The 17,483-nt window shown below is 40.1% G+C and overlaps 1 protein-coding gene across 1 annotated transcript in view; it reads left to right on the top strand.

The window, feature by feature from the left end:
* Positions 1–17,483, top strand: part of rbpjb (recombination signal binding protein for immunoglobulin kappa J region b) — a 70,365-nt gene that overhangs the window by 29,179 nt on the left and 23,703 nt on the right. Inside the window, exon 2 of the mRNA XM_054747746.2 lies at positions 15,440–15,478. Within this exon, the coding sequence (XP_054603721.1) occupies positions 15,440–15,478 (39 nt within the window). The remainder of the gene's footprint in view (positions 1–15,439; positions 15,479–17,483) is intronic.

The following is a 17,483-nucleotide window of genomic DNA, read 5'->3' as shown; positions in this document are numbered from 1 at the left end:
CTATTCGATAAAATAATCGTCAGAATAATCGTTTTAAAAATAATCGTTTACCCCCAGCCCTAGTTTCGAGCGTTATCCGTTCTTTCATAATCCGTTGTCGAATTGTGATCGGCAGACGCTTTTCCGGTTCGCGCTTCACTTTTTTTTTACAGGAACGACCCAAAACGATCTCCTAACACATGGATGTGTTGCTCCTGATCATGTGATCTGTGACGTATGCGGATGAAGATCGGCTTCAGGGCTGAGATGTTTGTTCTCTCAGCGCGGGTGCTCGTTCCGACGCTCAAACAGTAAAAAAATGCAAATGACGACTTTAGTCGTCAGTGGCAGTGAATGAGTTAAAAGTTTTATATCAATATCGGTCCCAAAAAAAGCATACCTGTCGGGCCCTAGTGAAATGTCAGTGACATTGATTTATGCTGGAGACTACTGTAAATGTGTTAAACAAATGAGTGAACTTGGTCTATAAACACAATTGTGTTCAAATTTTACAGTTGTGTAAAAAAAACATTAGAATGGTTGTTTTAATTTAAGCTGTTTATTAAGCTTTTATTTATTTATGTATTTATTTATTTTTTTTTCATTAAAAGTTGCAGAAATTGGATAGAAAATCTTTATCTCAAATGCTGTCATCACTTTGTTCAGACTACAAATTGTTGACGTTTTTTTTTAACTAATTACAATGAGATTTAAGTTTTTTGTTCAAGCTTTAATCAACTGTAAGTAAAGTCTTGTTAGTGTTGGTGAGCAGGACTGTAGATGTGGAGCTATGTTGAGGTTGTGTTCTACCTCTCAGAGGAGTTGTGATATCTGCTATCAGGCTCCAGGCAGATAAATCAGACACTCGTTATGTCCCTAATCCCACACCTCATCCCTCAAACCCGCCTTCGTCTCCTGGCAACGGACAACAACTTCCGGGGTCAGATGCGCTGCTTCGTCTCTATCGCAGATGTAGAACATCACCGGGAGCGTTTCTCCCTTCATAAAGGAGCTTCTTTCAGACATTAGGAGAGCTGTTTTTGTGGTAGCAGTCTCTCCTCCGTGCTGGTCTGTTTGCCGGGTATTTTTGGTTTATTTAAACTTAGTAACTTGAACTCAACGTTGGTAAAGCAACTGTTAGCATCTTCGCTAACAGCTTCTAGCGTTTGGATAAGCTGTTACGTTTTGGTTTAGAGTTCATCTTTTTTGTGGTGCAGATCTCCCTTTTATTACATTTAGAGTGTTGTGGGTTTTCGGTTTAGTTTAAAATATCACCTTGAGTTTGGTTTAACCGCCCAGTTTAGAGTTTGGACCTTTGGAGATCCATATTTTGGTCCAGAACCCTGTAATCTTTGCCCAGTGGGACATCCCTAGTCATTTGTACTTTTGTTTTAATTCCCCACAGGCAGAATTCGTTTTATTATTTCCAACCTGTGGATGGAAAGATTCATGATTTTTTTGTAGTTGTAAATAAATCTGGTCATCATTTTAACTTTTAAATCCCGTTATTGTCCCTTCCTTTTTGCACACGAGCCAAACTCCCCAGGAAGAGTCGTAACACCACTCGCCTCACGCACATAAGTGACCAAAACAAAGCAGCATGGAGACACTCCGTCTCTCCAACCACCTCTCAGGCAGCAGCCTGCACTCCCAAGTTTTACACGTCACCAGAACATAACCAATAAAAGCAGTGTTATACAAAATAGAAGGCCTGTAGTGTTTATTCTCTTACAGTAACAATTTATCAATTTTTTTGAGGAATTTATTAGAGATTTTTTGGTTTTTATTAACTGTGCAATAGAAAAATAATCATTAGATTAATTGGCATAATAGTCATTAGAATAGTCGACTATTCGATAAAATAGTCGTCAGAATAATTGTTTTAAAAATAATCGTTTATCCCAGCCCTAGTAATCAGTGTCCACTTGCTTCTGAGGTGCGACTGAAACTTTACACTTTGTTGACGGTGTAAAGGAACTCATCCACTATAACGGCAGCTGGTTATCGCATGGTATGTTTCACCGCTGTTTCGCCGTGCTTTCACATGCAGTGGAAAGAAGGAGAAACTTTTGACCTGATTGCACCTGAAGAGACGTTTGTGCCATAATGTCAATTATGAATACACGAAAATATCAGTGCACTGAAATATTTCTACATTTCGTGTTATGTGCTACATTTATTTTGTGTGTTGCAATTCAAACTCCCAACTGCTAGGTGGTAGGGGTTGTACGAACTAGTCGACTTCACGGCTCTGTAGTGACTTTTTATGCCTGTCATCAACTAGTCGCTGTCACGTGATAATGACTGACAAGATGCAGTCCTCGGAAAAGACAGCAGGTGATGAGCCCCTGCGCGTCTGGATCGAGGCGGAGGCGACGCGCTGTGCGGTACTGACACCGGCGGTAAAACGGACATTTAACCAAACTGTGACCTTTTCCCTCTTGCAATTTAACCTTCCCCTCACCCCCATCCTAATCTTAACCAGTTTGCGCATGCAAAGCTCTGATCGTTGACGTGCGCTCCAGACATTGCGTCCTGAGCAGCGCCAAATCAGGTGTCACCACCTCAAAAACAAATTAAACACGCGATCGTTCATGTCGGCTCATTTCCTTTCATGTTTTCTGTCTGTTATTTGTGCCTGATGCGCTTTGCTGCTGCGGAGCGAGGCACATCACCTGTTGTCCTCCGGTGACGCACCCCCAAGATTCCACTATCTCCACTCCGCTCCGCTCCGGCATGAACTCCGCAGCAAAAACGGTCCTGTTGTAGTCGGCCGGCGAGCAGCGGCACTCCGCTGTTTTTGCGGTCGGTAGATCTTTTAGAACTGCAGTTCAAAGGTAACTCATAAGGTGAATATAAATGAACCCAGGTAGCAGTTTTTCTTTAGGATTGAGAGGAGATGCAGGAAGATAATAAGCAGGACAGAAAAATAGTCAAATAAAAACAAGTTAGTTTTTGTACCTGGTGGTTGCAACAAACAGACACCACTGAAGGTAATCAGAAGTGAGGAACAGAAAATGAAATAATTATTTTAATGTTTAGAGCAGCAGGAACTCCGAGAGGCTGCAGGCGCATCAGTGAGTTTGCGGCCGCTGCGCAGGGGGAGAGGGCTGAAGTAGGATGCAGAAACTACCGTAGTTAAAAGACATGTGTTAACTTAGAAAATGTGGGCGCAGTTTTAATTGTCAAAAACTCCAGCGAACCTACCGACCAACCCCCCGCCGCCCCCCCCCCTCGCCGCTTCCAGCGTATGACGTCATCAACGACTAGTCGAAGTCGACTCGACTTTCATTACTTGACTGTTGACTTTAAAAAAAATAAAGTCGTGCAGGCCCTACTAGGTGGTAGCACTTGTTACTGCCTTCGTTCTGGCGAAATAACGAGGTCTTGTGATAACCCTGGATGTGTCCTGGAAGCATCTTGCCTGATTTTTCTTACTAAATATAGTTTCATACTAAATTTTGAATACAGCCCGACTTTTAGTAGCACAGTATATATTGTTGTCTACCCGTGCATCCCATCTTTCGTTTTTTTTAACCTAAGAAAAACAATTCCAAATAACTTGAAAATCATCTAGACCCAACCATTTCCTTTAAACCACTGATGATGCAATTTGACTGTAAACCAGGGTCACGATTTTGATTCTCGTCAAAGCTTCTAGCTCATAGCATTTTCTTCCAACTCTCACCTAGTTAATAAGAAGACTGTGGGGGAAGGTCATGTATAGGCTATAGCAAGATGAGCAGAAGTTTGGAGCAACAGAAAAGCTCAGTCATGTAGAGTGTCATCTATATCTGAATGTCATCTGCAGTTCGGATTCCTGAGGTTAATCAGCAGTCTCACCTTGAGTCATATCAACCCACTTGACTCGTTTCTTACACCCATAGGTGGTGAACTTGACGCACATCTCTGCTCTGAAGTCGACAGTATAGCTTGTTGCCGGGGAAAATGGTTTTCTTTTGTTTGTGTGTGTGTGTGTGTGGGGGGGGGGGGGCACAGTAAAGATAACAAGATTATATCCTCTTCAGTTTGTGTCATAAGGCAGGCTTGTGTCATGATGAGGTTGCTCTACTTGTCGGGTTTACTCATAATACTAAAAAAGAGTCTAAGAATATGTCGGCATGTGTATCCTGGTGTTTTTTTTTATTCTTTGTGTGTTTGGTCCATCAGTCGCAGCTGTCAAACACATCCCTGTCTGAGCTGCAAAGTTCACACCCTCTCTGTCAAACCCCCCTCTTCAGCGGCTGCTGTGTGTGCATGTGGTGACGTGTGTTAATACACGTGTTATCATGAGGAAGCGGGTGGTCCAACATTTATTCATAGCATCTGCCGCCCCCCCTCTGTCACCCATACCTCGTATGTCATGATGTTACCTGTCAGCGAGTGATGAAGGACGGATCCCCATTTACCCACCAAGCTCTCTCCACATCTTCAGAATCATCATTGTTGTGGAACGACGTTTGAGCAAGTATTCCTTAAACTAGTGTCTTAAACTCCTTCAACGTACAGTAACGAACAATTAAAAACTTCAGTAGAATATAATATGAAATGCACAGTATCAATACCTATATAGTAAAACAATACAGGGTATCCGCGGGTCCTTAAAAAGTCTTAAATTTGCTTTTCCAAATTTAAGGCCTTAAAAATCCTTAGAAATGACAAATAATCCATAAATACAGTTTCCAAAGGTCTTAAATGACCAAAGACCCAATAAACAAGATATTTTTATTTTATAAAATTTTCCTGAATTTCTAGTTAGTGTTCAGCATTTTTGTATACGATGTTGGCGTAAGCGGAACCGTACACATTCAGTTGGTTGTGAAAGGGGGCTATTTTTAGATGAGTACATTTGCTGGTTAAGCTAGTGGGAGCTTGCGCCAGGGGAAGTGCAAGTTTAATGGGAACTGGATGGCTAATCCCACGTTTGCGACGTGGTTAGCAACCGGTTCCAGGCAATAGCTGGAAATTATAGCTTAATTGAAATTTAAAAATAAATAGCTCAAATTTGGTCAAAGTGGCCTTAAAAAGGTCTTAAAAAGTCTTAAATTTGGCTCCCTTAAACATGCAGATACCCTGCAATAATACAATGAGAATGCAGTAACAGTGCAAAGGAGCAAAAATGAGAACCGGAGCAACTTATTTCATGATATCTTAGGAAGTTTAGTATTTAGTATTTATAGAATTGAATCATGACTCAGTTTAGCCAACTCGTTTATTATCATTTTGTTTTCCTTTCAGGTCGGACATAGAATCTGCTTTCTTTTAGATCTTCGAACGTTTCCTCACTTGACAATTATTCATTTAAAGCAAAAATCTGGAGTTTTCCCGCTTTCAGGAATTATGTACTTTTTATTTTATTTTTTTTTAGAAATCTGTGATCGTCTTACCCTGTTGAAAAAGAAGAAACAATCTTCGATTTAGTGCGTTTTAAGATAAAACTCACAAGATGCTTCACAAGAACAAAAATAAAAATTATTTAAAAAAAATGTATAAAATAAGGGAAAGTAAAAATTAAAGACTGTACGGTAACATGGTGTAGGCCAGGGTCTCCAACCATTTGGGTCTGTGAGCTACTTCTACGCAATGAAGGTACAACAGGAAGCACAGTGGCGTGGGTGGGCTAGTTGTTCACAGACTGTTTCACTGCTGTGTGTGGTTGGGGGGGGGGGGGGGGCTACTTTACAGTTTTATTTGATATCTGTTTTATATCTTATTTTTTCCAGTATTTCCCTGATATTGCTCAGTTCTGTTAAAGGTACAAAAGGGAAGTAATTAGTTTTCAGTATTTAGTGACACAGATATTACTTTTCATTAAAAACGATTTAGCTGTAATAATAAGGTAAAACGATTACTGTTGTCTTACATTAGAGGAATGTGTAATTTTTCAGTGTTTCTTTGCAAAATTGATATAATTTAGCCTTTTAGATGGCTTTCTGATGAGCCTCTTTTGCAACGTTTAATTTGATTCATTTAATTTAATAAATACAAACCCTAATACAGTAATGTCTATCTAGAGCTATATAGATCTAGATACACTTCTAGAATGTCTTTTAAAATAAATGACGGGCTCCGTCAGTTCTATGGTGGTCTAGCGTCAGACCTGAAACAAAGACAAAATCTAAAAATTATAAGCGTTTGTGATGCTGTAATTGTTCAATTGGGCTTATTTGGTGTTGAGTAATTTGTTATGTTTAGAAAATTCAGCCCATTTAACAGTTTTACAGCTTAAAGCTGTGAAATCCACCAAAACGTGTTAGAGCTGGTGTTGGCTGCGGATGCCTCCAGTTGTTTGCTTGTTTATTTTAGGAGTTTATTGACTCTCATCCAGTCGGCTCGCTGTAAGACGTGTAGCGCTGGTGTCTGGCCTGAACCGTCACGGCACTAGCTGGGGCTGTCTAGTTGAGTGAACACGTTTATATAAATGGATCCGAGGTAAAGCCTGGACGCTTTGAGTTTGAAGTTTGCAGTCAAAAGCAGCTTTATACTGGAGGATCTGCAGATGCATCAGTCAGCAGCTCTACCTTTTGTGGTTTCCTGTTTCTTGTTGGTGTTTGTGTCTTTGGCAAACGTGTTAAAATGAATTTGCAGAGATGAACAGAAATGTGGACTGCGGGTTTTTGCAACGGGCAAATCCAACTCTGTATCTTTATTTTAATGATTAAGAAAGGCTACAGAAACCCCGTAATTGCAGACATGCTGATTCCATCTTGTGTGTAAACATTACATCTCCTTTTTTATTTTTGCAGCATACTCAACACGTTTACTTCATCTCAAACCTGTGTCACATTCTTCCTCCTGTCATCGTCTGATTTCACCGTTAATCTCAGCTGCGTGATTCCAGTTGAATCTCCTTCTCCCATCGTCCAATAATTACAGTAGCTGTGAAGTTTAGACAAGAATGGAAGGATGGGAAGAGATTAGTCAGTGTTTCACTGTGGGAACCTTATTGATTGTCCTCCTTTATAATTATTCCACTTGCATTCACTTCTCCAGGCTCAGACGCCACTCATGCTCTCGCTTTCTTCCCTTCTGTTGGTCCTCTTTGGTGTTAAATGTTTAATACCAACGCTCCTCCTCGTCTAAAGTGCACCCGTTCGAGTCAAATGGGCTGTGAGTTGTTCTGATACTTATCAGCACATCCTGCTGAGAAAAAAATCTGAATATTTTTCCCATGTTGTAAACATATGAGCACTGTTTATATTTAACCTGTCAGCCACAGAGCTGCGTGTTACTACAGACCAGAGTCTTATGGATTGTGCTTTTTTTTTTGTTCAGACATGGTGAAATATTCCAACACACGTTTCTGCTTTGTGGGAAATTAGTTGTGTCTTTTATTTCTGACCGCAGCCAAAGGAGGAAGTTCTGATCGTGTGTATTAAGGAACTTTACAGAGTTTTGAGGCACCATTAAGACAGCTGATGCCTGGACGAATCAGAGAATCATGTAATTGTAGCTCTAGTAAAGCTGTTACAGATTTACTTCAACACTAAAAAAAACACTGGAGTAATAGTTTGCAGGGTTTCCCCCGGTGCTTGGTCCCCCGCCAAATCAAGTGTCCACACACACACACACACACTCCTCCCCGCTGTTACGGACAATGCACAATAGCGAAACGAATCGCGCGCCCCTCTGCTGCTATCACAGATGATGGGCGGTAACGGTACGATCCGTGCTCTCTCACGGTCCGTCGGGCTTTACAAGTTTCCTAGGGGAAACCCTAGTTTGTATACCTTATTATCTTTTTTTTTTTTTTTGTTACTACGCGTGTTGTTTTGTATGAACTTGTGTCTGGAATAAAGTTTTGATTGAACTGTTTTGTAGTTATTATAGTTCAGAGTTTACCAAAGAGGCATGACGACAAATAAATCTTGTGTTTTGTCCCAAAATATAATTTTTATATTGGATGTACATAGTTAACCTGTTAATTGCCGTTGTTGTTGTAGTTACCCGGTAAACTGCTTCTAGGCCTTCTGCTGCGCTTGGGTGTAATATATTTTGTGCCACTAGAGGATAAAAGAGCATCGCTATCAAAATATGTTTACTGGGCAATGCAGAAGAAGAAATTAGCTCGTTACATGACCAAACAAATGTGCTCCAAAATGAAGCGGTTAGCAAAGAGCACCGCCTGAGAGCAGTTTATTCTTAGTTATTTCATCCGTGGAACAGAATGAGCCTCACATGAAAGCGCTGAGCCTGGCAGAGCATGGCGCAGCAAACTGAACCGAGACCAGCAAAAGGTCAGTCGGCCATGATTCTCCTGCTTACGTCTGATGGGCTCCATACACGGGAGGCGACAAACGACTGCGACCAGCGAAATTCGTCGCTGTCGCTTTTATTACCTCACACACGAGAGGCGACCCGCGGCAGCGGCAACGCCGTCGACGCATTCTGTTCAATGGCAAAATCAAATCTTCCGTCGTCGTGATTGGCTGTGTCAGGTTGGAGGGAATTAAGGTTATTTAAGCGGTTTCAGAGATAAAAAGCAGTAGATGTGATGTTCCACAAGGTGCTACTAGAGTTATGTGAAATCTTACTCCTGATTTTACCATATATATATATAAAAAAAAAACGAGAATGGGTTCATCCCATATTACAAACCAGAGAAAGAAACATGCATACAATATGTTATATTCTTTGGTAGAAATATTGTACAGTTCTGGGAAATCTGTCACAGCAAGTATCAACTTCTCCTCCATGTTTGCTCGGAGATGTACGGAGCATCCTGTCCGCTCATTGGTCAGTGAATGAAACCTCCGTTGATTGGTCCTCATCCGAGCGACAGCGATGAAAAGTTGAAAATATTTGAACTTTCTGGGATCGCGTCGCTGGGTCGCGTCGCTGGGTCGCCTGTGCACGACACGTGCACAAACGCAAAATTTCACACGCACGTTTTTCACGTTTCGCTTAGTAGGAGGGAGACCCGTGATTATCGCTTTCTCGCGCATGTCTCATTGAAAATGAATGGAGGAGAGGCGATGTCGCCTCCCGTATGTCGAGCCCATTACTCCTAATTTGTCTCGTAAAATAAAGAAATGTCTGTAATTACTTAGTTCAATGCAAGGAAACTAAAGTATTATTAAAAAACTGTGGCCTCTAGAATGCGTTTATAAACACGCAATCGCAAGCAGCGCTTTGATGCCAGACCGCTGCGCAACCAGTTAGCTGACATCCCACTCTCTTTTTACTTGTTCATAAATCAAATGAGTGTGGGACTTTACATCTCTACTTGTTATATTAATTTAATTGTAAATATTTTTCATTCAGCATTACTCTGAGTTTGGTTTCAAGTTAAACAGCTTAAAGAAATATACATTTGAACAACTTCCTAATTACAAAATACATGTTTGTAGACGTGTGTTCACAAGTTTGTTTCCAATCATTTAGCTTGAGGTTAATAAACACAATTGTATGATTTTTGGAAAAATAATCACACTGTGATATTTTTTCTAACCCTGCGATGTGTATTGCATAATAAAAAATACGGGAATTTTCTACGGATGACCCAAATATCACTTTAGGTTAGCCTGCACTACTTCTATCTGTTTGACACCTATCTTGTTGGCATTTTATGCACCAAGGGTGATGAATTTAATTAGCCTGTGTCAAATCAGCATTTTTTTTGCAACAACATACAACCATAAATCTAGCCACAGTTAACGTATTTGTCAAACCACACATAAATGCAAAACAATGTTGAGTTTACCATTCAGAGCTTCGTATCTTTGCCAGAATAGAGCCATTTCTATAAAAATTTTCTGTTTGCATTCACAAGTCCAATAAAAGTACCACAATAAAATAATAATTCTATGACGAGTACATATGTCAATGAAAAACTTAAAAATTTAATTCAGATGCATCTTTTTTTTTTTTTTTTTTTTTTTTTACAATTTTTTATCATAACCTTCATTAGCATGCTCTTATTAACTTCAAACATTTGATCCACTTCTTACCTGATCCAAAAGAGTACTCCCTCTGCTGGGGCAAACGTCTTCAACTATTGGCCCATAGGTCAAAAGTGATGCCCCCATTCTCAAGTGAGTAGCCTGAACCAATCACAGCGCAGCATGTTGTTGATTGACATATCAAAGTGCCAGTGAAATTAAGAAAACAAACTCTCACGTAACCAACCTTTCACGTCAGCTTCCTCAAACTGAGCAAGAACGGCTGTGATTGGTGGATCGCTGTGTGTCAGGAACCTTCGGCATTAGACGAGAACACGTTCAGTCTATGGTTGTCACGGTGTGAAAATTTAACCTAACGGTTATTGTGACCAAAATTATCACGGTTTTCGGTAATATCGCGGTATTTTTTCAAATGTGTTACATTTTCAAAATAAACCCTGTATATCAGGAAAATATTGTCCTCAGTTTGTGTCTAACTTTTGCCTAAATGTGTTATTTTGTAATTATGTTGTTTATTTGTTTACATTTTTCCCCTTTAGTCTTTAAAACACCAATATTTGCCCATAACTTCTTATTTTTTTGTCTGTTTGATGTTAAAAATATTAGATCAGATGATACTCAGTACTCAAGTAGCCTTCTAATCAGATGCTTTTTTACCCTTACTTGAGTAATAATCCCTATATCAGGAAAATATTGTCCTCGGTTTGTGTCCTTCCAGTGAGCTTTGCAGATGTGGGAAAATGTCATCAGGCAGTAATCATTGTTAAATTCATAATTATTCTCAGAGAGAGACCAACTCTTATCTGCCCCCGGGAGCCCCGTAATGCATAGCATCATTTCAACATGGCGGTGTCCGCGACACGGTTTATATGCAGGTAGCGGCGCTGCGGCTGCTTTATATAGCGACTCGTTGCATTCTCCCTCAACCCAAATCCTCGCATCACGCATTTTAGCTAAAACGCTAACGTTAGCTTGCCTTGTGTTGACTGTAGAGTTGTGGGTGATGGTCATGCAGATGTGTCATGAGATTTGAAGCGTTGCTGCCTTTCACAGTCACTTTTTCTGCACGTGCTGCAAACAGGATCGCCGTCTTCCATCAGCTGTCCCTCGGCATTCTTCAAATATCCAAAAAATGCCCGTACTTCCCACTTTGTCTTGTTTGAGGGATAATAAATGTCCTGAGCGCTGCCGTCTCCTCCTTTGGCCGTTATTTCAGCTTTAGCTTCAAGAAAGTTTTGTTGTAAACAGCAAAGCGCGCATGTGCCGCCGGCAACTTCAGCAGATGGCACGGTGTCTGGTAAGGGTCACCGCGCCTACACCGCAGCCATGGTAATCCACCGAGATAATATATTTTTTTTTTAAACAAGACGGTTATTATTATTGTCAACTTTTTTACCGGGGTTTACCACTACACCGGTTACCGTGACAACCCTAGTTGAGTCTCGCATCACTGCAGGGTTTAATTTTATGTAGAACAGAGAAAAATGCTGCATTAATTGCATTGAAAGTTTGACAGGGAAGCTAAACGGATCATTTGAAAACAACTTTAAAAATGATAAGATTTTATTTGTTTATTTTCAGACTACTAGATACAGGTATTTTAATGTGTATTTGATGGAGTGTGGTTTTGTGTTAAATTAATGGTCTGTATTTCTGTACATCTGTCTAGTTAAACAACTCAAAACACAGATTTGTCTTACTGAAATCCAAAACAGGTCTTCATCGCAGGGCTGTGTGCCAAAACATGACACACCAGTAAAGGTTTGCAGGTGGACCTCCTGTTATATGACCTGTGGATCTGCTTCAATACAAACTATAATTTAACTAAACGAGACAAATAACGTTGTAATTATTCAGTTCAGAGGCCAATTGCTGCATGATTCATGCCAAACGCATGTTCTCTTACAGGCTAACTTGGTCTGTTAAAAGGGAAAAGCTAGAGGTCACTATTGATTTTTTTCTGTTTCCGTTCTCCTTTTGTCTTAGATTTACACACTTATTGTGTCAATTATCATAGATAAGGCAATGGTTTAGCTTCTGGAATCTCCTGATGTTTCCATTCGGGTTTTGACTGAGAATTAACTGGACATATATTAAGATTTAGCTACACAAATTCAGATTTTACTTTAGCCAGACCAAACAGAAGTTGTAGCGCTAAAGAAATCTTCATTACTAAGAGTTTCAGTTTGGCAGGTTTGCTTTTTATTTCCTGTTGCTTGTCTGAGGGTTTTGTTTCTTTGATTCAGCAAAAACTGCGAAGCCACAGTTCATGAAACCTGAACAAGAAAACCAGAGGTTTACAACTCTGGGGCCTCATTTATCAAGCTTGCTTACACACAAAGCAGGGTCAGAAAACTATGTAAGCAACTACCACTGCGCATGTGTGTGCGTGTGGGGGTCTTGTTCTGTGTGAAAACGAAGCAGTACAAGTGATAATGCTGCAGGATTTCATAATTGTATCTTCTCAGCAGCAGCACTGCAGGTGCTCTCCATGTCCAATATGTGCGTAAGCCAGGTCCTTAGTCAACTTAAAGTTGCCTACATTTTTCTGCTAAGTTTTCTTTCATAAATCCCAAAGTTTGCGTGGAAAGTTGCTTACGCAGTTTTCCGACCCCGTTTTGTGCGTAAGCAAGCTTGATAAATGAGGCCCCTGGGGCCATTTATTATGAAATCCTGCAGCATTATCACTTGTACTGCTTCGTTTTCACAAAGAACAAGACCCCCCACACGCACTCACTCACACACGCACACACACGAGCCCACGTGCACACACACACACACAGCCTGAAGCACAGAATATGGAATTCAGAATATTAGCAGGGGGACGGATTGAGACAGAATGTCATGCATCTGTGACGGTGTGTGTCCTGTCACTGTGACCCGATTGATCATGCGCCCTGGCTACTTGGACAAGGGAGATCTCCGTTTGGCTGACTAGTTAGCGCATGTGACTTTCACCCGGGAGTCTGGTCTTCGAATCCTGATCGGATCTTTTTTTTATGTCCGCCACAGATCTCTCTGAAGAATTCACAACATTGATGGCTTCAGCAATGCTGTGCCACTCTGTGGATTTTCTCTTATTTGTTTTGCAAAAGCACTTCCTTTCATTTCTCCACCTCACCCACAAGTACCTGAGTTTCTGCTTGTGAAATAGTGCTTCTTTGATCTGCGGTCGTGATCGAAATACTGCAACAAGCCGGCTTATGTATATGCATGAGATCCACAAGGCACTTTTCAGAGAATATACACATAATAATCCAAAATCATAGTTTAAATAAAAGGTTGTAGCCTGGAAAGCCATCATATACAGGTGAATATATAGGATGGCCATGACCAATAGAGACAGCTCAGTTATGGGGTGGAATCTAAAGTTGTCTTTCAAACTGTCTTGCATGCTATTGGACAATAAACAACGAGACGTAATCACTGCTATGGATGTCAATCAATGGGGCAGTTTACCTGTGGAAAAAGATGCAAATAAAATACTTAAGTACCTCTATCTGCTCTTGACTCAGAAGTCCAAGTAAAAACAGTCCAAAGTTGATGCCAAAACTGTGTCAAATGAGTCATTGAGATTCTTAGTTGTTCCGCCCCATCACATCATCCTGCCCACCAAACTGATAGAGCGCTGTGATTGGTCCACTAGACCACTAAAACCTTTTCCAAGTAATGTTTTATCAGTTCAATTAAAGTCGATGGTCTATATTTTTACACGGTTGTTTAGACATGTTGTGGACCTGACACACTACATGTAGCGACCCTACATTCCTTACCATTCTTACTCAGTTTCTGGAAGCAGGCCACAAGGCATCCATGGGAGACTTTATTAATAATAATACACAAGTTTTATAAAGCACTTTTCACAAAAACTCAGAGACGCTGAAACTTTGATGTTTTCTGGATTTCATTGACTATTTAAGGCACTAATGAACAAAATACTGCACCGCAGTTTGTTCGAGCTATGCACATAATAGTGGGCGGTACTTCTGACCTGTTGGCCAGTAGCTGACAGTTTTGTCTCAGCAGAGGGGGTAACCCATCATCTGTGGGATCAAGATGTTGATCGAAGGTTTGAAGGTAATCTGAGAATACTAATAGTGTTTTAATGAGAAGGAGACGTGGGTAATTTCAAATGTTTTCAGTGGAAAATATGTTTCCTTGTGGACTGAAGACTTGTTGTGGACTAGCAATTTTACTAAAGAACATTAATTGGACCCTTGTGGATGGAAGACCATTCTTGTTGATGGTGGCTTTGTTCTGTCCGTGTTTGCAGCTTTGCATGATGAGATAGATATTGTTTTGAATTCCTGAGTGGTTTGATGTTTGGCATTTACTGTCTATAGTCATGGTTGTATCATTGATTGCCATATATAATTGCAATATCAGGAATCCTAGCTATGATGTATAATGTTTATACTGTATAAATATAAAGTTTTACAAAAAGGACACTGAATTAATGTGGAAATTTGAAATGTTGACATCCATGACACTTATTCATAGGTATTAAAAACACTGATCAAACTGTCAGACGTGTTGATAGCTTTGTCCAATTGCCCAAACTGTTATTATCCAGACAGAGCTGCACTAAACTGAGACAGAAAATCTCCTCACATTAATAGCCTCAGGGAAATCTGCTAATGTTGCTAACGCTAATTAAGATATACTACCTCTTGTTGTCGATAAACGGTGTTGTGAAGAAAAATGTGCCCCCGCAGTGGGAAAAACTCCTTTACACAACTCCAGGCTGAGCCAGGAAACCATCAGGATGTTTGGGTGATGTTAGTCTGGGGTTTACCTGCTAGGACTGTTGCCCCCGTGATCTAGACCCAGATGAGCAGACAAACATGGACTTCCAAGCAGATACCCATAATTCAGAACATTGGCACTCAAAAAATAACATTTGTTCCTTTTAACCCTCATATAATCCTTTGATTTTCTAGCTTTTCTACCCCTTGTGCACTAAAAAAAATGCACTAGGAGTGTATAAGGGTTAAACTCCAGATGTTTGTTTCTATTCAGAATGAATAATAGGACTAAAGACATTCAGCCAAGTGGGGATGGGTCAAGCTACGGGGAAGTGTTCTGTCCTGTTTAAACAGCATGAAAGTCTGCAGGCGTGGGTACATGAATCAGTCTGTCGAGCTGAATTATCAAGTCAAATAGGCTTAGCACACATGAAGCTTGAGCTCTGTTGCTGTAATATTTGTTTAATTTACAGTAGTGTTTAGTTTCACTAAGTCATACAGGAGAAAGGCTGTGTACAAACCCAGATAATGGTGATAAGAATCTGTTGGTATCCCGTGAACACAAGTTCCTCTAATCACAAGATGTTTACACCACTTCTTGTGTGTGTGCACACTGGGTATTGTCAATTGGATCACCAACATCCTTCCCTTTTTACTAGTTTTAGTTAAAGTTCAGGAAGTCAACCTGGACGCGTGTCCGTCAAGGCCAGGGTGGGGGATTAGTGTGCATGTAGTCATGCGTCGCTTTGTGTTTACTCTGTTTGTAGTTAATAAGTGGCCCACTGAAGTTCTCTCTTTGCTGTTTGTTTGCAGGAAGTTCGGGGAGCGCCCTCAGCCACAGCGCCTAACGAGGTGAGTCAGTTTGTGCACGCTCTGTTTTTGTGTTGCATAAATAATAAAAACGCTCAACTTTTTAAAATGTTTGTGCAATGTTTTTTATACAACCTCAGTTGCTTCCTGTGGTTTTGTATCATTTTTTGTTCTGCTAATGATCAGTTAGATCATCAGACACTAGGGCCCGACCGATATGCTTTTTTTGGGACCGATACCGATATAAAACTTTTAACAAAGGCCGATATAATGGCCGATAAATCTCCCTCACAGAAAAAAAAAGAAATAAAAATGTTCTTATGCTTAAACCCTTCATTCTCTGCCTTTTTGATGCAAACTTATTTCTCTATTACACACCAAAGCACTGTCTCAATAACTCACTACGGTTTCCAAGTAATGCAAATAAGATTTATTTAGCAGATCTCTAAAACAACAGAACACACAAACTCAGTCACAGCATAAATCTAACATTGAAGTTTTTTCTTGTAAACTGTGGTTTCCACAAATACATTTTAACTTAAAGGAATATTCCACCACTCAGTAAAGTTGTGTCTTGTTAAGATTCCCCAGAGTTAGACAAGTCAGAAAAAGCATTTTATAACCAGCCCAATACGATCTGGCAGCAGTTGGTTTTCTTAGTTTAGCATAAAACAATGTAAGTGAATTCACATAGATTATAGTGTTTTTTATGTAGGTGAATGCAAGCCTTCCCTTCCATTGCTTTATGCTAAAACAACTGGTTACAACATGTTTTTTCTGACTTAGCTAACTCTGGGGAATCTAACAACAGACACACGTTTAGGGACAGAAGGTCCCTGTAAGAATATTAAAATAATAAAAATGTAGCAATAAATTAAACATAATATGTGTGCTTTGTAACAAAGTAACACTCTGTGGAAGTTCACTTGGTGAACTTATTCACCCTGGACAGGAAATACTTGCACATAAGAAACATAAATAAGAATAAATAAAAAAAACAGTTCCAAAACAGTAATTTGTGTTCAAAGTTCAAAGGAGTGGAGCCACACAACTAGTGTTGTCAAAATAATCGATACCTAGATATAAATTGATACTAAAAGTGGTGTCTAAATTAGATATTCCATCCCTGTGGTATCGATATTATGGAATATTATACACAGCCTTCTTCAAGTACACCGACACACACGACAGCCAGATGCTGTAAAGCAGCCTCCGCCTCCCAGACAAACAGAAGAAGACGCTGCATGGCTACATTGCAATTTCCCATGCAAGTTGTCTCCGATCCAAGTTTTGTCGGCCAAATAAATAAACAAAAACATAAACGGTGAATTTGGGAGGCGCTTCACAGCCCAACTTAATTAGCATACCAAGTCCGACACGTAGTTGTATATTCACGCTTATGTGCTTAAAGGAAAACTCCCGTTTATTGCAACCCAGACTTAATTTCTAGCATGCAGTACGTTTGTTTACTCACGCTGACAACTTTGGTGCTACTTGGATTCCCCGGGGTATTTAGATCCATCGGCGAATCGCCATCAGCGTATATCCATTAGGGCTGAAGCTATCGAATATTTTTGTAATCGAGTACTCTATCGAATCTTTTTTTCGATTAATCGAGTACTCTAATAAATTACCCTTTTGTGTTTGTAAAGCTTTATATCATATATTGATGAGCCAAGATGGCGCCGAGTATGGCTGCCTCGTCGCGAGCTCCACCAAGTTCCAACATTACACGCTCCATACTGTACATTAATGCCACTGTTTTGCACATACCAACCTCTGTACATTTTATATCTCTTATCTTATTGTTTACTTTATTCATTTGTATACTTAGATTAGCCATTTTTATATTTTACTTGTTTTTACATTACTGTATTTTTGCACAACTCTGTTGCTGTGAAGCTCGCACACAAGAATTTCACTCGCATGTACTGTACCAGTGTACCTGCACATGTGACGTGACAATAAAAGTGATTTGATATCAAATAGCATGTTATAATTATGAAAGACCTCTTAAAATGAGCAAGCAATTGCCAGTTATTCAAGT

This window comes from Nothobranchius furzeri, chromosome 2, assembly GCF_043380555.1.
Source record: "Nothobranchius furzeri strain GRZ-AD chromosome 2, NfurGRZ-RIMD1, whole genome shotgun sequence".
NCBI classification, from domain to species: Eukaryota; Metazoa; Chordata; class Actinopteri; order Cyprinodontiformes; family Nothobranchiidae; genus Nothobranchius; species Nothobranchius furzeri.
Note: the sequence above shows the minus strand (reverse complement) of the source record. Positions and strands in the feature narration are given on the sequence as shown.